We start from the raw sequence: 23,478 nt of genomic DNA on the forward strand, positions 1-23,478 counted from the left end.
CTTTGCAATGGCGCCCTCTTGTGATCTTTCTCTGCATCACCAGGTTTGGGTAAAATCCCATCAGGAGGACAGTCAGATGAGGAGCAGGTTAATAATTTAGCCAGACTAATAAAGCAAGCTGAGATATTGCATATAGCAGACTAATAAATAAACGAATTATTGACTCATATGAGATAGTCTATTCTGTGTGAAATGAAGGAACAACAGACGCATCTTTGATTTTTATTGCATGTTTATTTTTATTTTTTTTTACATTTTTTTCTTAAAAAAACGACAAGGTCCAAGTTGTCTGGAAGCCAAGCCCGCTCCCGCTGTCCCCCGGCCGGCTAGCTCCACTCTAAGCAACCAGCAAAGAAAAATAGTCATATGGACAATCGATAATATACACCCCATATACAGCAATGCATAGTGGTCTACCATAAAGTCTCCAATAATACCCAACCTCCAACGAGGCTTCAATTCATCAAACTGTTGCCACTGATTCAGTTCAACAGCAACTTCAAACGCTCGAGTTTTTGAAGGTTTCGGGTCTCGGCCGATCCGCGTCCCGCAGGATGGGTTTGGCTCTCATGAAGCCACTCATCCACATGGCGTGAGATCCGGCCGCTGACCCGAGCTTCACCCGGAAAGCCCCCCCCCCCCCCCGTTTAAAACCAATCAGATTCAGCATAAGTGCAAAGTTGGAGGCACTGACACACACACACTGTGCCGCCTGTTTTGTTTTGTTCAAATTTTTTCCACTGACCTACAGCTGGTTACTGGTTCACTTTATCCTGGTTATCAGGACAGAGGAGGTGGAGGTTTGATCAACTTGGCTAAGAGCAGTCCATAGAATCGATCCACATGGAATTCAAATTCAAAGATGTCCGTTTGAGTTCCACTGAGTCCAGTAATGCCCATTCTAAGAATTACATTTCTACGTTTCTTGCTTAGTTTTCCTCGTCCTGCAGACAGTAACGGTCAGTGAGAGTCAGGGCAAACTGTGTGTGTGTGTGTGTGTGTGTGTGTGTGTGTGTGTGTGTGCCAGTGACCCCGCAGTGGTAGAGACAGCATAGAGAAGGTATGTGTGTGTGTGTGTGCGTGAAATGAAGATGGAGCCTGTACACAGTGTGAGCGAGCGCATGTCCGTCTGTGTGTGTGTGTGTGTGTGTGTGTGTGTGTGTGCAGGCCCGGGCTACAAACAGGACTCCCAGTGCAGCTGCAGGTCTGTGCTGTCCAGAAAGTCGGCGGAGAAGACGCTGGGCGGAGTGTGAGGCGCCAGCGGGGCGAGGCTCGTCCCGCCGTCCGCCACTCCTCCTCCTCCTCCACCTCCTCCTCCTCCTCCTCTTCCTCCCGCTCCACCCCCGCCACCGCCACCGCCACTCCCCGCCATGGAGATATCGAGCCAGTCCATGCTGTCCAGCGTGGGGTCGCCGAAGTCCAGCCCTGCCGGGTGCGGGGAGAAGCCCAGGTCGGACGTGTCCATGGGGGAGGGGGGGTGGTCCAGGATGCTGGGCGTGCTCAGCATCTGGCTGTGCAGGTCGTCGATCAGCGTCAGGCCGCCGTCCGCCTCCACGCCCAGCAGCGGCGCCCCCGTGGTGCTCTCCAGGAAGTCCTCCAGCCGCCCGCCGCTACTGCCGCCGCCACAGGGGTCCGGCCGGGGGGGCGAGGCGAGGGAGGCGGGGTCCGGAGGGGAGGGAGGGGACAGGTGGAGCGGGGAGGGGGGGGAAGACGGGGAGGGCGGGTCGGAGTGGAGGTGGGCGAGGGAAGGGTCCGGGTTGGACTTGAAGCCGGAGATTTCTGACGGAGGAAACGGAGAGAAACATCAGTACGGTCAGCACAGGAGACAACAGACTAACTTCTGACTGTCATGAATGTGGCTCAAACCGTTTCTTACCTCCGCTCTTCAGCAGGATGTCGAACAGGTCGTCCATCTGCTGGCTGCTCAGGCCGTTCTCCTGGTGACAGAGAGGAAAATGTTATCTAGCAGCCGTCAAACACACACACACACACACACAGCTAAAGGAAAAATCCACCCTAAAACACTTTACTGTTACAATACTGTTAACAGCTAATGGTGATGTACTATGCATTACTGGGCACATTTTGTTTGGTGTGTTTCTCTTATTCCCAAGGATAACTGGCCAAACACAGATGATGTTAGAAGATATTTCTAGCAGAGTTTGATATGAGAAAATGTTTCAGGATCTAAAACATCAGAGGTAAACGTCAGGTTTTGGTGTCAGTCCCTCAGAATCAAAGAGCAAGGGCTTCTTTCTAGAGCTGCCATTTTGCACCAAGAGACGCTCAACAATCATACAGGGAGAAATCCATCGTAGGAGAAGAAGAGAGACCAATTTCTCCACCCACAGGAGCAGGAGAGAGACCAGAATGCAAAGCAGCAGAGAGACAGGGTAAGTGGCATGACTCACTTCTTCTTAACTGGAAACCCTCAGCTATTGTTAATGCTCTCTCCACCTACACTTAATAACCCACAGCTGAATGCAACAAGTTAATGCCCCTTCTCTGGGGGTTGTCAAAAGGCATTCTGGGAAATGTAGGAAATCACTAACTGAAGTAAATGTAGACGAGGCAGGTTGAAGTGGGTTCACCAAAAAAAGTTAATTAAAACATCACAAAATAACTCCTGGAATACACTGAACATCAGATTGATGATATATAACAGTGTGAGAGTATTTGAGGATGGATTTTTCCTTTAACTCAAACCCAAATGAAAAACAATGAAGTACAGTTTTACATTCCAGCACCAAACAAGTAGTCCAACCCAACGTCCGTGCAACCAACCACACAAAATGATCAAACCGCCTTCTGACTTCATGTTGTGTCCTAAGTCAAACTTGTTCAAACACTTAAGAGCCACCATGCACGGCTCAGTGAGAGGAACTAAGACGAGGAAATGGATGGACAGACAGAGAAAAGAACAATACTGCAGGAGAGAAGCATGGGGCAAAAAATGAGGCGTTTGAGGACGTACTTTGGGGCGCTGAGCGGAAAGAGAGTTGGGTTTGGGAGAGGGAGGGGTGAAGAGTGTGTGCCGGTCATAAGGCGGACACACCTCCTCTCTCTGCCGGGATGGAGGGATGAAATGGAAGGAAAAGAGAAAGCAGGAACAAGGAGAGAAAGCACAGAAAGTCAATGAAGTTTAACGGAGGAGTTTTTTTTCTTGACTGAACAGCTGAAGATGAAATGATGATGTGAAACTCAACAGGAGCGGAGGGGGCGGAGGGGGCGGCGTTTACCTTGAGAGAGGAGATGATGGTGCTTTGGCTTTCACAGTCCGACGCGTCGTCGAAGAACGGCTGCAGGCTGGGAGGAGCGGAGACGGACAGGCTGGACTGAGGCACGCCATTGGTGTCCAGGTGTAGACCCGCCTTCTGTCCCTGAGACACCACAAATATTTACAGACTGACACACAACAACAACACCTGCAAGGAAACTGTAACCTGTTATTACACGACTTTGTTGGATACTCAATTCTGATTGGCCAATGAAGGCGTTCTGAGGTCTGTTTCACATCTGATCATAGAAGTCCGCTCCATTTTGTTGATTTCTAATCTAATTAACTGGTGACACCTTGTGGCAAAAAGATGTTACTCCTTGTATTTTTTTGGGCAGACGCTTGCAAATTACTTCAGCTTGTAATAAAACTATTTTAAATGATACTACTACTTATACACTTAATTATCTCTTTTTATTTGTTTTTTATTTATCTTATCTAATGTCTTATATACCTTTGAATTGCCTCTGTGTATGAAATGTGCTATATACAGAATACAGAATAAACGTTGGCAAAAAAAAAAAAAAGCCTGTTCTACTACGGTCCTTGGTCCTGGAACGATTTGCCAATCTCAAACTTGAGACCATTATCTCTTTAAATGATTTTAAACTTAGAAAAATGGAAGTGGTCACTGTTAGCTGCAGTTGCTTCAACTAACAAACACATGACTAAATGTACTAAATTGCTGCCTTGTTTATGCACTGTATTATGTAATGTTGTCTTGTCGTACCTACTGTTGCTGTTGTGATTTGATGTTGTTGTCCTGTTATGTGTTTGATGCTGCTATTTGACCCTGTCTTGGCTAGGTCTCACTTGTAAAAGAGGTTTTAATCTCAATGTGACTTCCTAGTTAAATAAAGGTTATATATATAAATAAACTTGCCTTGCCACAGTTACAAAGCGCTTTATAGAGGATAAAAAACAAAAACGAAATCAACAGCAAAAGCGATAAAAACAAGCTAAGAAATAAAAAAGCAAGGCAAGAGTCACAAAAGGTCACAAACAATAACAAAATGTCTTTACATAAAGCTAAGGCTATAAAATGAGTTCTCAGAAGTTATTTAAAACATGATACAGAGGCTATTGCCTAATGTTTTTAATCTACTATCAATATTTTGCATCACATGATTAATATCTTTGGTAAGTAGTCATGTAATAAGCGGGGTGAAGTGGGATCAAGACCCCTCTGCTTCGCGTCTTATTTTGTGATAATGAGCAGCTTGCTGTACATCATCCTTTGCATATATATTACATGGTATATCTTGCATGCATGTACAAAAACAATATAATACATGCATGTACAATAGCTAAATGGTATTTCCCACAGTCACATGTATTAGAGTGTACTGACTGAGTGTTTGTCCTACCTTTTTGATGGGCTGGCTCACAGGTTCTGGCTGTAACGGCTCTTTTGATTGGGTGTCAGTGCTGCGAGTGTCGCCTGCTGATTGGCTGGGGAGTTTACCTGGAGTCGACTGCAATCTCTGAAAGACGACAACAAGCAGAATGAGTTTATATTTTCATCCTGGGGAAGTTAACTATACCATTACAGTATTATTAATGCTTGAGAAAAACCCAGTGCAGTCAAATCAAAACAATGTGACTTTGGCTATACCTGCAGTGTGATTCGTCCATTGGTTTTGCCCAGTGAGGACACTCCGTTCTGTCCGTCTGTGGTGTGATTGGTGAGAGCGATCAGGTAGTGGTTGCCGTTGCCGTCGGTGACCAGGGTGGGCGTGCCATTGGCCTTCAGCAGGTCTAATGAAATGGTCTGAGTGGGGAGCTGTGTGCCGTTCTGTTGGTTGATGAAGACCGGAGTCACCTGGAGAGGGAAAACAAACAGAGTAAGATTGTTTATTTGACTGTCATTAAGAGAAGATTTTCATACTTTACACAATGAAACTTCAACTTATCAGCATCATTATTTGCACACAGGATTTGCTGACTATAGAGTAGAGGAGTAGTAGTAGTAGTAGTAGAGTATGTAGCAGTTCTTTCATTTACAGTTTGCATTTTAAGCATTTAGATGAAGCTCTTAATAAGCTTACAGACACTTCAAGAGGACACATAGCTGATGATGGCAGTGTTGGACCCATGACTTTGTAATATGTTGCAGTCTCTCCATCCAGTCAGTACCTGTTGTGTGGTGACCGTCGTCTGCTGCTGCTTCTGCTGCAGCCTCTGCTGCGCCCTCAGCTGCTTCCTCTGCTGGGTTTGGTTCATCGCAGGCTTCTGGGCCACCGTCTGGCTCTGGACCTGCACCTGCACCTGGACCTGCTTCAGCTGAACCTGGTTCTTCTGCTGGTTCTGCTGAGCCTGGACCTGGACCTGGCTTTGGGTTTGTTTCAGCTGGTTCAGCTTCTGCTGAGCGAGTTTCTGTTGGGCCAGTTTCTGCTGCGCTATCTTCTGCTGGGCCTGGAGCTGTTTCTGTTGGGTTTGCTGGATGATGAGCTGCTGCAGCTGCTGCTGCTGCTGGAGTAGGATCTGGGCTTCTGTCTTCTGTTGGCTCTGCTGCTGTGGTGGTTTCTGAGGGCTCGGCTTGGCCTCCGCCATTTTCTGCTGTTGTATCTGAATCTGCTGTTGTTTGAGCTGCTGCTGCTGTTTCTGCTGTTCGGCCTGTTGGACTTGCAGCCGGTGGATCTGCTGCAGTTTGAACAGAGTCTCCTGAGAGCACTGCATCGGCTGGCCGGCTTTCTTTGTCTGGGCCTCCTCCGTCACTCCCTCCATCCCCTCCTCACACTCCACCTCCTTCTTCACCTTCACTAGCATTCCGTTAGGGAGCGTCGGGGGCTGGATGGCAGAGGCTTTGATCAGAGTCTGTTTGACCTCCGGGGCCGTCGTTCTGCTCCTCTCTCCTCCTTCCTTCTCCACCGCTACTCCCCCTGCCATCTTCCCCTGCTCCAGCTGGGACCTGAGCGTCTCCACCAGCCTCTGCTTCTGCTTCAGCATCCTGGTCAACTCCTCAATCTGCTTGTCCTTCTCCTGGAGCATCTGGTCCTTGTCCAAGGAGGAAGTGTCCATGGCTGCCCCGGTCAGGGACTCCGGAGGCAGGCTGGGAAGCTGGCCGGCGGAGGGCGAAAGCCTGGAGAGGCTGCAGGAGCTCAGTAGCTGCCCCTGGTTCTCCTCTTTGACCTGGGAGAGAGGAGCCATGTTGGACGGGTGCTGGGGAGAGGGGTGGAGGGTGAGCTGGGTCAGGGGAGAGCTCACCTGAAGGGAGACACAACAGGGAGAGGGTGTTAGGGAAACTTTGAGGGAAGATGCTTTGGAGGGAATTATTTGCCTCTTTCCTCCAATTCTATCCAACAACAAAGAAACATAAACATTACTTCCAAGTACGACTCACCATCTCTCCAAACATGTCTCCATTACAGCTGGTCTCATCTGGACTCATCCCGGCCAGTGAGCGCTCAGACGGAGTGGGCGACACTGGAGGGCTGGAGCTGGTGCTGCCGAAACGCATGACCCGCCCCGGGACAGCAGTCTGAGCCAATGAGAACGAAGGCACCTTAGCTCCGCTCTCTCCTGATTGGAGGTTAGGAGCGGTCGTCGCGGTCGGAGTGGATGCGTTGGCGTTAGCGGCCGGGGTCGCGCCCTGCTGGCTCGGATGTGATATGCCGTTTTTGGAAGTTGCCGTGGCGATGCCGTTTTGCTCCTGGTAGTTGCGGAGCCTCTCGATGAGGTCGTTCTTGGTGCCGGAGACGGTCAGACCGCGCAGCTTCAGCTCCTGTTTCAACTCGGCGACCTGCAGGGAGAGAAACCGGATCAGTGACTCCAGCAGCAGGCAATAGATGACAGTGAAAGTGAAAAATGATTGATAGGAAAGAGACAGAAAAAGAGAAGTAGTAAGTGTAGTGAGGGGAAAGAAGGTCCAAAATTACCACCCACCAAGCAGCAAATGCAAAGTAAAATTTGTGTTTAACTCTAACTTTTTGAGATGATAACATTTTAATTCCTCAAACTTTGAAACTACTCTGTACATGAAATGGCACTGAAAACAGGTAGGATGACATATTTCAATAAATTATTTTGGCCGGTAAAAATCATTCTTGGCAGGTAATTGTTTTACTTTACCAGCCCTTAACACGTGAGCCAAAAAGTTAAATTCGGACACTGGGGCAAAAAGCATCTGTGTTTGGACTGACTTTGAACTCATCCAGGTTGGCTGGCAGAGTGGCAGGCTTGGCTCCTCCCACTGCGGTTTGGCTCTGACGCCCCGTCCCGCTCTGATTGGAGGGGACCGGGGCGGTCGTCGTGGGAACGCTGCGGGAGGGGGAGGGGCCGGAGTTGGTGGCGGAGGGAGGCTGCTCAGCTGGTGGTCTGAGGAGAGACAGAAAAACAGAACAGTATGAATATTCCTTCTTGAATCAAAGTGAAACATGCACTCTAACATTCACTCACACACTCTTAGATGTCAGATACAAAAAAATCAAACCAGAGGGTCAGGAAAGGGGGGCGTGGCTTTAAAACCACACTGACCAACAAAACAAAATTTACTGACAGTAAAAGTGTGAATTAGTGGGTTAACAACTTGAACAATGGAAAGACCAAGCACCGTCAACTGACAGCTCTCCTGAATTTTAGAATTGAATTATCTCAGTTTTCAAAATATCTCTCCATTTCCTAGACCCACTTTCTGTACAAAACAGTTGTATAGATTGATTGAGATTTTCACAATCACACAAGGAAAGTTAGTAGTTATAATTATATTTATTCCCTTGATTTGACGGCTTTTTGGTCCTTTCTTCCACTTCTAAAATCCACTGACCTTTCTAGTGTTAATCACCTCGGCTGTAATACATATATTTAATCAGATTTGAGGTTTTATGTTTCATTGTATCTTTGCTGCTGAACCAAACCAGTTGAGCTGGGACTGACTCTCGCGATTTTACACATTACTTCTGATTGGAGCAGCTGACTACAGGATTTTTTTCATCTCACACATCCAAAATACCCCCAGTGTGGAAAGAACAAGTGACAGAAAGGCTGGAAGAACAGGGGAAGTCGTCGTAATGAGAACTGCCTGCAGGCGGCGCTTCAGAAATGAACATCAGAGGCTATTTGGTTTATAAATGGAGGAAGAAGGCATACAGATAGATGATGATGCAACTGTTCACACAATCAGTCATTCACACACACACACACACACACACACACACGCATGGTTGACACTCACTTGGGCGGGGCCGGCAGGATGGTGTGGTAGTTGTAGTGCTGCTGCTGCTGGTTGAGGATCTGCAGCTGCAGGAAGAGCTGCTGCTGCTGGAGGATCTTGGCGTACGAGGAGTCCAGCTGGGGAGGAGGCTCCTTGTCTGCCTTCTGGTCTGGAGGGATGTACTGGTGGTACTTCAGCTTCTTCACCTTCAGGGTCACAACAGTTAAAGAGTTAAAGGACAAATCCTCCCTCAAATCCTCTTACACTGTTAGATATCATCAATCGATCTCAATTCCAGGAGTTATTTTACGATGAAGTGTTGTAATTCTCTTTTTTTAGGTGAACCCACTTTTCCCTCAATCTGCCTCGTCTACTTCTACTTCACTTAGTGATTTTCCTGTTTCCCAGAATGCCTTTTAACCCCAGAGATCAGGTGTTAACTGGTTTCATTCAGTACATGTAGGTGGAGAGAACAATAGCGATAGTGACAGCATAGTAACAGCAAGAGAGCGAGTCTTTCCAGTTGAGAAGAAGTGAAACCCCTTACTCAAAACACTACACGTCTTGTGGCTGCATTGCATTCTGGTCTCTCTCCTGCTCCTGTGGGTGGAGAAACTGGTCTCTCTCCTCTTCTACGATGGATTTCGCCCTGTATGACTGTTGAACGTTAATTCAAAATGGCGGCTCTAGAAAGAAGCCCTCGCTCTTTGATTCTGAGGGACTGACACCAAAACCTGACGTTTACCGCTGATGTTTTAGATCCTGAAACATTTTCTGATATCAAACTCCATTGTAGCTGCTGGAAATATCTCTCTTGTTGTCTGTGTTTGGCCAGTTAACAAATAAACACACCAAACAACAAAATGGACCCAGAAGTGCAAAGTACATCACTAACAGCTGTTTTATTTAACAGTGTTAAAATGTTTAATGGTGGATTTTTTCCTTTAATAAGAGCACTGTACATGGCTCTTGCAAAAATAAGAGGAGTCACCCTTTTAGTATTTCTCAGCTAGTTTTGGGAGAAACTTGACAGATGAGTCATGACCTTCCATCTCTATCATTCTTAAAAGCCTAACTGCCATCAAAGCTGACAATGTGCTGACGACACTCCAGATCCGCCATCTCTCTATACTCCATTTGTGTGGCAGAATATATTCGTCGCGCCCAGTCAGAGCCGTAAATACCGTGTCACTGCCGGTTAAAATGAAAAAGAGAAGAAAATAGCTTGCCGACCTTGGGTTTGTTGTCCTTGGGTTTCTTCGGCCTCTGGGGAGGACGATCTGAGCTCAGCTTAGTGTGAGACTGCTGACAGAGAGGGAGAGGAGGAAGGAAGGAAGCAAATTAAAATGGATGGAGGTGGGGGAAAGAGGAGAAAGTCGGCCCGTTACAGCTTGTCCACAAATAGAGATTAAGGCAGCCGCCACACTGATCCATCAGAAAACGGACAGAATTACTGACAGATAGATTTCTGTCCGTTGGGCTGGAAGGAGCAAACAGACAAAAAAGGTTTTGCTCATAACAGGGTTTCTTCATAGAAACAAGAAGAAACAGACTATACAGTATAAATTAAAAAAGAAACTGACCTGGAAAACCTATAGTCACCTCAACGTTATACCAGGCTTTCTCTGTTTTATCTCTGTTTCGGTCAGACCGTTGTTTCTGTGATCGCCGCTATTTTTTCCAAAACTAATGTAGGAATGCCTCTGATTGGCTAAACGGATGGTGAGGAATCCATCAGTCCAGAAAAAAAGTTCAATTGGGTTCAACTTTCTGTCCGTCAAAATGGATGTAAATCTGTCAGACGGAGGTCCGAACAACAGACGGCGCTCACTGAGACGGACAAACAGAACGGATCAGTGTGGCCGGCGCCTAAGATCAAATTTACTCATTCAGTCTACTGGATGTTTACAAATGTTCTATGGTAGCCAGTTTGGGTAACACAGAGCAAACCGACCAGCGCTTCTCACCTTAGCGTGTCCAGTAGAGGGGCGGGAGTTCACCGAGGCCGTCATCCCATTGGTCAGTTTCTGAGGAGGGGAGGAGTCTAAACCATTGATCTGAGGGGGAGGAGGAGGGGGAGGTGGGGGAGGGGGCTGGGTGAGGAACTGAGAAAACATTACACTAGTTAGTTATGAGATCATGTTTATATTGACCAGCTATTACATCATGCATGACTAATATGCACTCTTCAGAAATTTACGTCATTTCCGACTTAACCTTTATTTACCCAGGAAAGCTTTACTGAGCTTATGTAGTCTTTGTCAGCAAAACCTCACTGTAGTCATTCAGTTAGTCAGCTCGGAGCGACTGGCCGCTGAGCAGCTGAGGAGTGAAGTGTCTTGCTCAAGGGCACTTCAATAGTACTTAGGGCTGCAACGATTATTTTCATTAGCGATTAATCTGTTGTTTATTTTGTAGATTAACTATTAATCATTTAGTTGATAAAATGTAACAAATAATGACAAACTAGAATTTATAACCTCCTCTCCTTCTCTCCTCTCCTGTACTTGTCCTATCCTCTCCTGTACTTGTCTCCTCTCCTCTCCTCTCCTGTCCTCCTCTCCTCTCCTCTCCTCTCCTCTCCTCTCCTGTCCTCTCCTGTCCTCTCCTCTCCTCTCCTCTCCTCTCCTCTCCTGTCCTGTCCTGTCCTTGTCTCCTCCTCTCCTCACCTCTCCTAACCTCTCCTCTCCTCCATGGTGGGACACACAAACCGCTCTCCAATTATAGTAGTGGGATACCCATCACAAGTTCCCAGAGCCCAAAGTGACATTTTAAATGGAGCAGCCAAAAAACCCAAAGTATTTACTCAGTTATTAAAATTATAATCGATTAATTTTCTGTTGATCGACTAATCAATTAATCAACCAATGGTTTCAGCACCAATAGTAGTTGTAGCTTGTTCACTTCCCCTGCCCAAATCATCCAGGCTGGGATTCAAACCAGCGACCCTCCGGTTACAAGCTTTCCTCCCTAACCCAACTTTTCAACTTCAAGTGACGGCCTCTGATATTAAGTTTGATTTGAGGTAAAAACTTGACTCAGTTTTCTTTAAATGTTAGTCACTGGTTTCCTGTGCTGGTACCTGTGTGGGGGAAATGTTCCCGTTGTGGGTGAGCATGTCGGAGGGCGACAGCTGAGGGACGGCGCCCAGCGGAGAGTCGTGATTGGTGAGCTGGTCCGGTGACAGGGCATCGCTGCTGTCCTCGTCCAATGAGGAGCTCTCTCCTCCAGCTCCCTTTGGAGAATCTGTGAGAGGATAGGATTAAAGTTCAGTGTGGTCAGTAGGAGAAAAACTTGATTTATCAATACAATCACATTCACAATCAGGATGGGAAATCAACACCAACCAAATAATACATTTCGGTTGCAGCTGGTAAGTTTGTGACCTCTATTAGCCGCTGTGGCAGGTAACCAGGCATCATTTGGTGTCCTACTCCAGTGATTTTCAACCTTTTTCATATCAAGGACCCTAATGTAGTCCACATTAGAGCCACAGATCCCCATTTGATGAGATTCTGTCTCTCTGACCCAAATCTGAGAATATATTTATTGTCAGATTTGATTTTGTTCAGAATTCCATGACTGTCTGTATTGTAGGTAGAGAGATAACAGAGAAACTATGATCAAAACAGTCTTTTCTTCTGCATTCTCTAACTTTGTTAACTTCTTGTAAATGAAATAATGCAGAAGTTTAACAATTCATCAGTTTGCTGGGGACCCCCCTCAAGGACCCCTGGTGGTCCCCGGACCCCACGTTGAGAACCACTGTCCTACCCTATTCTAAAAATCTGAGTGCCTGGTAAAACAGTGAAACTGTCTTGTAAATTTGGGAATTTTCCTAGCCACTGCAGCCAGCTTCCTGCCCTTCTCACAATGTGCAACACAGTCAAACAGCAGATTGGTAAATGGCAGTGACTAATCCTCGAGACGTTATACAACACAGAATGTCACACAGCATTTCAAAACAGGACTATGTCCAAACATAGATATTGTGACACTGCTGGAAGAGAATGACTGGTAAAAAGTTCTGCGGTCTGAAGCCTAAGGTAGGATGTGATGCAACCTGCTGGTGAGCATCTTGAATGTGTGTGTGTGTGTGTGTGTGTGTGTGTGTGTGTGTGTGTGTGCGTGTGTATGGTTACGCAATCCATAGCAGTACCATATGGTGTGGTAGTTTAGCAACAGCATATTACAAGTGTAGATTCCTGGCTGTTTAGTTTTCAGTGTGGATGTTTGCACAACTCATTTTGAGTGGACAAACATTTATGAATGCTGCAAGTTTGGACGTGTGTATTGTTGAATGCTGTGTGTGTGTGTGTGTGTGTGTGTGTGTGTGTATGTGTGTGTGTGTGTGTGTCCATCCCTTTGCCAACAAGTGCACTGCATGTTTGAATGTGAAGTGTGTCTGCTTGTGTTGGCTTTGGACTTTTTCGTACCAAGTGTACGCTTGTTTGAATGTTGCAAGCCTGGATGCGTGCGCACGTGTGTGTGTGTGTGTGTGTGTGTGTGTGTGTGAGCGTGTGAATATGTTTGACTGTTTTATCTGACTTTTATCCTGTACCAACAAGTGTCTGTGTGTGTATGTGTGTGTTTGACTATAACAAAAATGTGTTTATAAGTATAAATTTGACTGTGTTTGACTGTTTTGTGTTTGTCCGTCTTTGTTCTTCTTCTTCTTTGTTCTTCATCTTTGTTCATCTTTGCTCCAACAAGTGTATGCATATTTGAATGTCCTGTTGAATGTGTGTGTATGTGTGTGTGTGTGTGTTTGTTTTAAATAACAGTGGGCAGTCTGCTAACTGTTAGTAATTTTGTGTGTAAATAAAAAATGACACACACATAGCTCTAGAGGCGGTGGACTTAAATCCTTAACGATTATCTCTGGGTGTGTGTTTGGCTGTTTTGTGTGTCCGTCCGTGTACCAAGAAGTGTTTGGTCGTTGCTGTGAATGCTGTGAGTAGGGATGTGTGTGTGTGTGTGTGTGTGTGTGTGTGTGTGTGTGTGTCCCTCCCCGTCCCTACCCAGCAGAGAGTGCTCCAGAGTGCAGTCGACAGGCAGGATGTTCTTGTGCACCAGCTCGATGGGACCGGGCCGGTGGGAGATTTTGTCGTTGAGGTCGTCGGCCAGCCGGGCGCGCTTCAGCTGCAGCTGCTTGGCCTGCAGGGACGGCTCTGCAGACGTCTCTGTGGAGGACAGCAGAGCAACACGCATGAAGCAAACACACACACACACACACACACACACAGGATGCTTTATTTAGATCCACAGTGAGAAGAAGATACAACCAGGTCTAGAGTTGCAACGATTGTTCGATTAGTTGTCAACTATTAAATTAATCGCCACCTATTTTGATAATCGATTAATCGGTCTGCGTAATTTTTTAAGAAAAATAAGTCAAAATTCTCTGATTCCAGCTTCTTAAATGTGAATATTTTCTGGTTTCTTTACTCCTCTATGACAGTAAACTGAATATCTTTGGGTTGTGGACAAAACAAGACATTTGAGGACGTCATCTTGGGCTTTGGGAAACACTGATCGACATTTTTCACCATTTTCTGACATTTTATAGACAAAACAACTAATCGAATATTCGAGAAAATAATCGACAGATTAATCGACAATGAAAATAATCGTTAGTTGCAGCCCTAACCAGGTCAAACTAGAATTTGCCTTTACACGGATGTGAGCAATGCTGTGCAGTTAAAAACAATTACACAACACACATGAAAATATCAGTAAATATAACAGAATGATAACAGAATAACAGACAATAACAGAAGGAAGCATACTTAAATTTGTTCAGAAACCCACTCACATGGAAGTGGTTGCCTTTATCCTCCAACATCATAGTATAAAATCAAAGTTTTGTCCATTTCAGCTAACAGAGAGCTTTTGTTCTACACAATTTAATTGAGGAAGTGATTTCTCAGTCTATCGGTGTAATTCCCCTCATGGTCCAGGTGTGGGCGCTGTGTGGAAACTCACCCTCCAGGATGTGCATCCTGACCAGCTCCGAACGCTCCGGACGACTCCGGATCTTCCTCTTCAGATAATCCTCAGTCTGGGGAGGGACGGGAGGGATGGATGGATGGATGGATGGATGATGGAAGGGGCAGGAGATGGAAGAAGAGAACGACAGGAAAGAGAAAGAAAGAACGGGAACAAGAAAGGGGGAGAGAGGGAGAATGAGGACAGTGAGAAATAGGAGAGGCAACAGGTAGAAGAGGAAACAAAAAAACAGCTATTCACATTTGAGAAATTTCAGTGACACCAAACTTCCTCAACCAATGCATTCAAGTTATAATCTGCGAGATCTGTGTTGTTGTTTTTTTTTAGTTTTGCGACATGTTTGCCACTATGTGCTCATCGCTGTGGTGTTTCTGCACTGCACTTCCCGGAGATCACCTGTCAATCAAACAAGTGTGGGGGCGGAGCTTGGATTTTTCTGTTGATGCGGTCTGAGTTTCTGTAGGTGGCGCTCTTCTCTTTGTCTGTTCAGCCATGGCGGCTATCGCTGCTCATGCTAACTACCCAGTTCTTCTTCTACTGATTCAAACAAACCGAAAACGTAAAACGCATCAGACGCAACAGAGGTGTGTTACTTCAATCACCGGTAGAGAGTAACAGAACAGAAGCGGATTATTTCTTTAAAGCTGCACTAGGCAACTTTGCATGTTGGCAGCTTTAAATGGCAGTGAGAAGAAACTGTTGGAAAAAATGCTAACTTAAATACCCAGAAATCCTGTAAGGTGACGTCAGTAAACGTCACTCAGCAGCTCATGTTTACCAACCGGCCGGTCTGTGATGCTTTATACCAAAGGAAACCAAAGAGACAAGAGAGGAAAAGATCTAACTTCCTGCTTTCACTGCTGTTTACGAGACAGTTTTCTATTTAGCTTTGAACTTTTGATTTGTCACTTTTGTGTGGGGAGAGAAGAACCTCACTTTGTGTAGACTGGGTGTATTTATTTTTTTTTACATAAAACCTTTGCTTTAACAATGCAAACCCATTAAGAAACAGACACACTCACTGCACTCAGAGACACTCACCCGGGCTCGTTCCAGACTCCTCCTCTGTTCGTGAAAGGCCGCCGGGCTCTTCAGTGCTGCGCCGAGCGAGGGATGCAGGGAGAGAAAAAGAAAAAAAAAAAAAGGAGATGAGAGAGAGAGATGAATTCAGCTCACGCACACTCTAATGGAAGTCTTGACGCTCCTTTGGGGCGAGTGACAATGTGAGAACAGATACAGCTATAGAGGAACACAGACTCAAAGCAGAAGTGGCTGCAAGGGATGAGAAGGTCAGAGGAGCTATTCTGAACCGCACCGATGACGGCCGGCAGGAGGTTTACAGCGTGGTGCGAGTGCAGGAATGAGGCCGGGTTTGTCTGCAGTGAACACGACTCCGTTCCCACCGAGGAAACGATCAATGTGATCAATGTGATCGCCTTTCTATGGCTTTCAGATCCCAGATCTTGGTCGCTTGTCATATGAGTGTCATACAAACAGAAAGAGTCAAAAACATAATTCCTAGTAATACATTTTCAGTTTCAAAATGTTCACACTTTCCAGAATTTGAAGGCTTTATTTGAAGGCTTTGGTTGCCGCTCATGTGATTGTATGCTGATGGTCGGGTAATCTGACAGTCAACTAGTGCTGAGAGATATTGACTAAAAATATCTAATTTGCGATTATTTGACAGATTATAATATTGCAATTGCAATTTAAACTGCGATTTATATCTTCTTGTCATACATTTTTTAGACCTTTAAAACTGTTTAAAGAAAAGTGATTAAATTAAAAAATGTTGGACACTTCTCTCTCTTAAACAATTAATTGCAGCCTCAAGTTCATATTGTGATTTTTTTTTGCGATTAATTGTTCAGCTCTACAGTCTACTAAGCCATATCACTCTATAACTCAAGATTAGTCCTCACAGCAACAAATATCACCATATCTGGCAGGACAGTGGGTCTATAACTATATAAAATGCGTAGCCATACATGTAAGAGGACTGAACAACACGTTCTTCAAACTTTTCCGAACTTTTTGACTTTCCAGACTTTCTAGACCAGCGCAATAACTCTGTTAAAAGCTATTTCTGTACAGCACTTTTAAACAAAGTGCTAAATGTCTTCTATTCGGTCGTGTGTTTCTTCCAGATTTGTAGATAGGAGGCGGTCCAAACTATCTTGCAGGCCGTCCGTCTGCGTAAGTCTGATAGATGGACTGTGGCTGGGAGGCTGAGGGACATCAATTGTTGATGACCAGCAGTCTGGTTGGGATCTTTAAAAAGGAGCGAGGAGAAAGAGGAGAGGGCGGGCTGATGGATAGACTGCCTGACAGCAGGAAAATCTACATTTATCACTTTATCACTGCACTCAGCCATGACTGGCCTTAATGTACCTGTGGGTGTGGGCGTGGATGTGTGTGTGTGTGTGTGTGTGTGTGTGTGTGTGTGTGTATGGGCGACTATCTGTGCGTTTTTAGCGAGACCGAAGAGCAGCCTAGATGCTGCATCCTGACCCAACACTAAGCAGGACAGCGTGTCTCTCGGTTGAGGAGAAACAGACAAAAAACAAATTTAGCTGAATGGACATGACAGACGAAATGCATTTGTGTCTTTGCTTGTCATCCTGATTTTTTGTTCATTTGTTTGATTGTTTCATGTGGAAAAAAGAAAGACCCAAGGCACTCCAAAAAATCTGTTTAACCATCTTTTTTCTATTTGGCTAGTCATAGTTTTAAGTTGAAAATTGCAGCCAACACAGTTTGGCCTCATCAGGATTTAAAGGGTACAATTAGGACTAGACAGAGAGAATAAAGGCTTTTTCACACACTTTCGGAGCACCTTCAATCTTTAACACTAGAAGCTAAGAAGCCTCCTAGGTGAGAAGTTAAGGAAAGGTGAACAGACACAAAAATGTTCACTCTAGGAATGGTAATTGCGTTTAATAATATTGCCATTTAAACAAAAGTTATGTAACTGACTACTTGACTAGTCTAAAAAAATGATTTACACCGAACACATACTGGGTCAGGTCGGGCTTTTCTCTGACTTTCCTCCTTGGTGGTGGGATGAGTCAGAACCGCATTATTTCAACCTACATTTTCTCCAGTTTGACATATTTACACACAAACCGACGCCGGGTTTGCTCTGCCTTTCCCCCCCCGAGTTAGACGCTATGTATAAACACAACTGTATATAACAACATATATCTAATGATATAAATATAAATGATAATCTAAGCTAAATGGAGTAAAACATTACAAAAATATTTACACAATTTAAAGATGAAAAATGTGCATTAAAATGCCCCAATTTGTTGAAATCCAACATTGCATTGCTCATTTATGAAGCACTCCAGTTCATCTTGCACTGTAGCTCCGCCATATTCCTCTCCCAGGAGACAAATATTGTTTGTATTTTATCATGTTTATGATGACTATATAACCACAACTTTGCATTAAAAGTTACATAAATATAACTTTTAAATATGAAATTATATCTTTACATGTAGCAAATGACGAGTCGAATAGACACATATTTTAGTTTAAACGACTAGTGTGTTTTGACATCAACTAGTGGGTTAAACTCTCACATCCCTAGATCACACTCTACTTGGGGAAGGATGTTGGGAGGACAAAGTGGCCGACCGTTACAGTGATGCAACACGCCGCTCTTCTGATTGGTTAAGAGCCGATGAGATGAAATCCCAGCCTGAGGTGTTTAAGTGCGGCATTCTGGTTACAGCGGGCCGTCGTCTATATGTGTGTAGAAGACCACAGAAGACTTGGAGGGTGGGGTGGGTGGGTGGGTGGGGTCGCATACCTCAGGTCACAACCCGAGACGCTCAAGACCTACATACTGCCTCCATGATGTCACCAGAGGGTCAGCATCACAACAACATGGAGCACAAAAACACCCTGAGGGGGTATTACACAGACAAAGCTGCTGTTGTCATGATCCACTGAGATTAATTGTTTCCATTTTGCGCTGGCTGATTAGAAGAATTCTTGCATATGAAATTTGGGTTAGACAAGTGTAGTTTCACCCTGCTTTACCCCTAAAACAAATCAGTCGGGTTTCAATGGGGAGTTTTAGTGTCCCATGATGGTCTAAATGCTGTTTTCCACCCTGAGAAGAAGAAAATTCTGGGGGAAACACTCAATACTTGTCAAGATATTGAATATTGGCATGAAATATTAGCTTCAACCCTAAATGAAATTTCATGCTCTGAAATAGAGCTGCAACGATTAATCGATTAGTTGCCAACTATTAAATTAATCACCAACTATTTTGATAATCAATTAATCGGTTTGAGTAATTTTCTAAGAAAAATAAGTCAAAATTCTCTGATTCCTGCTTCTTAAATGTGAATATTTTCTGGTTTCTTTACTCCTCTATGACAGTAAACTGAATATCTTTGGGTTGTGGACAAAACAAGACATTTGAGGACGTCATCTTGGGCTTTGGGAAACACTGATCCACATTTTTTTTACCATTTTCTGATTTTACAGCCCAAACAACTAATCGATTAATCGAGAAAATAATCGACAATGAAAATAATCGTTAGTTGCAGCCCTACTCTGAACGGCTACAGCTACCAAAAAAAGCAAGTTAAACAAATGTATTACTCTTTATTCCCACCACAGAGGATCAGATGCAGCTGTCCCCCTGTGCGAATAAGAGCGAGCACCAACAGAGAAGCCAGGCTGGGATGTTAGAGGAAGCCGAGCCGCTGGGATTACCAAGCTCATTCCTCTCCCTCTCCCATCACAGGAGACTGGCAGCATCCGGCCTTTTGACGCCTCCGGCAAACTGTGGCCTCCCAGAACCAAATACCTCCACGCTGATACCGATCAGACCTCTCCTCACCTCTGCCACACCTCCACTACCTGACACTGCAGCTACTATTAGACTGTACACACTCTTACCCAAGATCTGATACGATGATTAGCAAATTGTGGTCAATACTAAACTAATACTAAAGCGGTTAGAGGCAGATTTACCAGCCAGCAGCCTAGGCACTTAATGCTGACTAATGAGTTATTAGGCTGCATGGCTGTCTGTGTGAAAAATGAGTCACCTTTAGACCAGGCTGACAGCAGTAGAAACAGCAACAGGTGGATATGTTTTCTATTTATCTACCCATTATCATTACCCGTTTATCTATAACTTTATACCTTTATTTATCCAGGGAAAAGCCATGTGAGAATGCATGCTCTTTCTCAGAAACTGCCTGATTCACATTTACACAGTTCCACATATTCAACACTGAGCTGCCCAGTAGCACCTTTACTACTCACCGTTAATACTTTTCGAGAACTTCTTGATTTGATTTTCAGATTTTGGTGCTCAGTATGGTTACTGCTGATACTCATCTTATCCCAGCTAACACCATAACACCAACATCAACCAAAAGGTCACAGAACTAGTTCAGAACGCAGCAGCTCGGCTTCTTACTGGTTCTAACAGACGACATCACATCACCCCGATCCTGGCTTCTCTCCATTGACTCCCTGTTCGGTTTAGAATTGATTTTAAGATTTTACTGATCACTTTTAAAGCACGTTTGGGTCTGGCTCCAAGCTACATAACAGATACTGTATGTTGACCCCATATGAGCCGGTGCGCAGCCTTAGATCCTCAGGCGGGCCCTTCTAGCTGTTCCAAAGTCTAGACTTAAAACTAAAAGTGGCCGCGCTTTTTCCATCAGGGTTTTCCCCTCGGCTCTGGAACGACCTGCCTGAGGAGATGAGGCTAGCAGAATCAGTGACTTCTTTTAAATCACTTCTTAAAACCCATTTTTGTAGACTTGCTTTTATCTGATGTCGGCTTTTTAGCGTCTTTTTATCATCTTTCTATTTCTATTTAGGCTGTGCAAAAAAATCGATACAGCTGAGTATTGCAATATTTTTTTCCATGATACCGTATTGATTTTCCAGCCCCTCGTATCGATACATTAAGAAATTTTATTCATGTTTTCAATGGATTTGAAATGTCCTTAAATTTCCCTCATATCCCTTTGAATTAAATAGTTTTGACTCAATTTGTCCGCTGAGTTATAAATATAATAATGTGATATACATATTAGACTACCCAGGTGGTACACAGCAAGTTGTATTTTCAGCTCTATTTTAAAATTTTCAGTAAATTATGTAGAGTCCTTGCCAATACCCAGCCTTACTTTCTATTGTGTTTTTATGTCTTTTATCTTAACTCTGTCTTAATTCTATCTTACTTTTATTCTATTTTACCGTTTATCTTGGTTTTCATCCTACGATTTATTATTGTTTTATTTATTTTATTTTATTTTTTTTAGATTTATTTTCAGGCATTTTATGCTTTATTGATAGCGACAGTGTGAGAGAGAGACAGGAAGGTATGGGAGAGAGAGGGGAGGATAGGCAGCAAATGACCGGGCCGGATTCGTATGATGGTGATTCATATCATTTTATTCATTCATAAATGATTCAATCATAATTTATTAGTATTTAGTATTATTTATGAGTATTCTGCTTTTATTCTGTCTGTCAAAGCACTTTGTAAACTCTGTTTTTAAAGGTGCTATATAAAGTTATTATTATTATTATTTTCCCAGCCGGTCTGGGGATTAGATAGCAGGAACTGACCCTTCATCTGTTCCCAGCTCTCTCTCCCTCTCTTCCTCCTCTCAGCCATCTTCACAGTCTTCTGACCTAGGGCATTTCCCATGACTGCGTCACTACACCCCCCCCCCTCCTCCACACTCCCCCCCCCCCCTCCTCCAAGGCTAAAATACCACACTATTCGTTTCGCCCTCCCTCCTCCCCTTGCACTGTAACCATAAATGCAGCTCATATGATCTTTACAGTCCAATAACTCATCGGGGGCCTTGACGGCTGAACGGGCTTTGCTGTACTTTGCTGCGCTTTTGGCCGACAGTCAAAACAAGGGCTGTTTGTAAAAGCCTGTGTTTGGAGGAAGACGTCATCCTGGGAGCAAACACCGTCTCTGATGAATCTCTCCTGCTGTCTCTCTCTCTCTCTCTCTTTCTCTTTTTGTGTCTCTGTCTCTCCATCACTACAGTAAGTCTACAGAAAAGCAGGTTAACAGTGCAATATGCCACCAGTTCATGCTAGCCTAGTTTAGCTAACCTGCCGGCATGGAGCCTGTTGCATAAGGAGAAAGAAATCTAATTGTGATTATTTGACAGAGTATTGCAATTGTGATTCAGACTCATATCAGTTTTTCTTGTCATAAATTTTAAAGAAAAGTGTGTAGGATTTACTGAGTTTGAGTATGATGAAAAGTTTTCACCAACATTGTACTTGTTTCATGGACCAAAGATGGCCTGGAGCTCTAAAACACTTTGTTCAGAAATCCATTTTGAACGCCTCTCTCTCTTTAGCAATTAATTGCAGCCTCGGTCTGAGTGCCCGGCCAGTTCTGTCATGCCTAACCCATTCTTTTATGCCCAAGCTAGGTCATGGCGATCAAGCGCAGTTTGTGGATAGTGGAGTGATAAGCCAACTGATTCATCCAGGGTTGGACATTACCACCAGCCACCGGCCAAACGCTGCCTAATTTTGGCTGTGCAAGTCTGTCTGCTGCCAGATACCCAGCCATCATCTGCAGATCCTATTCTCTTCTACAATCCATTTGGCTGTGAAATCAGCTGGTGAATTTTGAGAAATAGTTTCTGTGGCCAGTAGACAAAAAAAAAAACATCCTTTCCTATATTTAACCCCATTAAACTGTAGACCCATGGTACATGAAGCTGAACGCTCAAGGTCAGACCTTCTACAGACCTTCTTCTTCTTCTTCTAAAAAGGACAGCTTCCTCATTCTGTCCTTAGCTCCCACACTGAAATAGCCGCACTTCTTTCTTGAACTAAAACCCAACACTCACAGAGAGAAAAAAACACGCCGCCTCTTCTCTTAAGATGAGCGGAACTCCGAAACAGGAAGTGGATACAGCAGAAGAGGAAGCTGCCCTGTTTGATAACACAATGTGGTGCAAAGAGAACATGACACACATACACACAGAAAAGACACACACAAGGAGTCTTTATGCATGCAGATTACATGCAGAAATGTGCCGGCACATTCTGCAAAAAAAACGTGATGCAAAAGCTGAGGCTTAACCCTCATAATATTCCCTGTGGATGTTTACCAAGTCAACACACACAGACAGACTGGACCTGATATCCTGTGTAGCAGATACAGATAGTCAAATCGGTTATAGCAGTTGGCATACTCGGTGTGTGAAGCGATAGATGTAGACGATACACACATGGTTCAGCGTTAGTGTTAACTCCCCAATCAATCTCTGGCGGAGCACCAGGAAGGGGTTAATACTTTGACCTCAGCTTGAACGAACAGTCAGCAACACACTGTCTAATCTATCTGCACAGATCTAATCCGCATTTCTCAAAAGCACCACAATACTTATTGTATTAAGTTATAAGTTGTTCTACTGACTGTCAACTTGAGTGAGGAGTGAGGAGAATTTCATATGCACTGCTGGTTGTAGATTCAACGTACAGTATATTCACATATGTACACTTAACGACAAAATAAATATGTTCAGATGTAAAGATATTAACTGTGCATTGTGGTATTTTGCAGAATGTGTTGCGCAGAATACATTCCCCCAGCTCCTGAGCATCACATCCCTTTGCGGAGACTTACGTGGCATGATCCCTTGGCTGACCAGTTCCTCTCGCGTACGTCTCTGCTGGAGTTTGAGCTGGAGGACTGCATGGAGAAAGAGGAGAGGGGAGGAGAGGAGAGAGGAGAGGAGAGGAGAGGAGCGGAGAGGGGGAAGAGAAAGTGGAGGAGAGTCAGTGGCGGCCGGTGAAGGACAAAACAGCAGCGATGGAGCTCCTGAAGCCTCTCTATTGTCTCCTGGTATCTTATTGTCCACGGGTCAGAAAGTCCATCCAATGTCAATAAACACAGAGTCGGAGCTGGACCGACATGAAGAGAACCTGCTCTCTCTCTCTCTCTTTCAATTCATTCTCTCACTTCCTTCTTTCGTTCTTTTTTTTTTTTGAAAAGCTACAG

The 23,478-nt window shown here is 44.6% G+C and overlaps 1 protein-coding gene across 1 annotated transcript; it reads right to left on the reverse strand.

Annotated features, from left to right (window-relative positions):
- Window positions 1–214: 214 nt before the first annotated feature.
- mrtfab (myocardin related transcription factor Ab) lies at window positions 215–23,169 on the reverse strand. Its single transcript, XM_071538762.1, has 17 exons — window positions 23,104–23,169; window positions 15,480–15,535; window positions 14,415–14,490; window positions 13,451–13,612; window positions 11,512–11,675; window positions 10,397–10,534; window positions 9,663–9,731; window positions 8,451–8,635; window positions 7,420–7,594; window positions 6,621–7,019; window positions 5,414–6,484; window positions 4,893–5,099; window positions 4,645–4,761; window positions 3,240–3,380; window positions 2,975–3,064; window positions 1,877–1,937; window positions 215–1,779 (listed from the first exon to the last, which is right to left on the reverse strand). The coding sequence occupies exons 1-17, from the start codon at window positions 23,108–23,110 to the stop codon at window positions 1,175–1,177; spliced, it is 3,723 nt and encodes a 1,240-aa protein (XP_071394863.1). The 5' UTR covers window positions 23,111–23,169; the 3' UTR covers window positions 215–1,174.
- Between the last annotated feature and the right edge of the window lie 309 nt (window positions 23,170–23,478).

The sequence above is a fragment of the Centroberyx affinis genome, unplaced genomic scaffold (genome assembly GCF_046629955.1).
Source record: "Centroberyx affinis isolate AG114_WGS23_722 - 3 ecotype Tasmania unplaced genomic scaffold, CSIRO-AGI_Caff_v1 ptg003348l_1, whole genome shotgun sequence".
Taxonomy (NCBI): domain Eukaryota; kingdom Metazoa; phylum Chordata; class Actinopteri; order Beryciformes; family Berycidae; genus Centroberyx; species Centroberyx affinis.

Excerpts from the sequence above, each read along its gene's own strand:
- mrtfab (XM_071538762.1), bottom strand. Across the intron at positions 14,491-15,479 it reads GGAGTCTGGAACGAGCCCGG|ACTGAGGATTATCTGAAGAG; the intron begins GTGAGTGTCTCT and ends GTCCCTCCCCAG. Across the intron at positions 13,613-14,414 it reads CAGGATGCACATCCTGGAGG|AGACGTCTGCAGAGCCGTCC; the intron begins GTGAGTTTCCAC and ends TGTCCTCCACAG.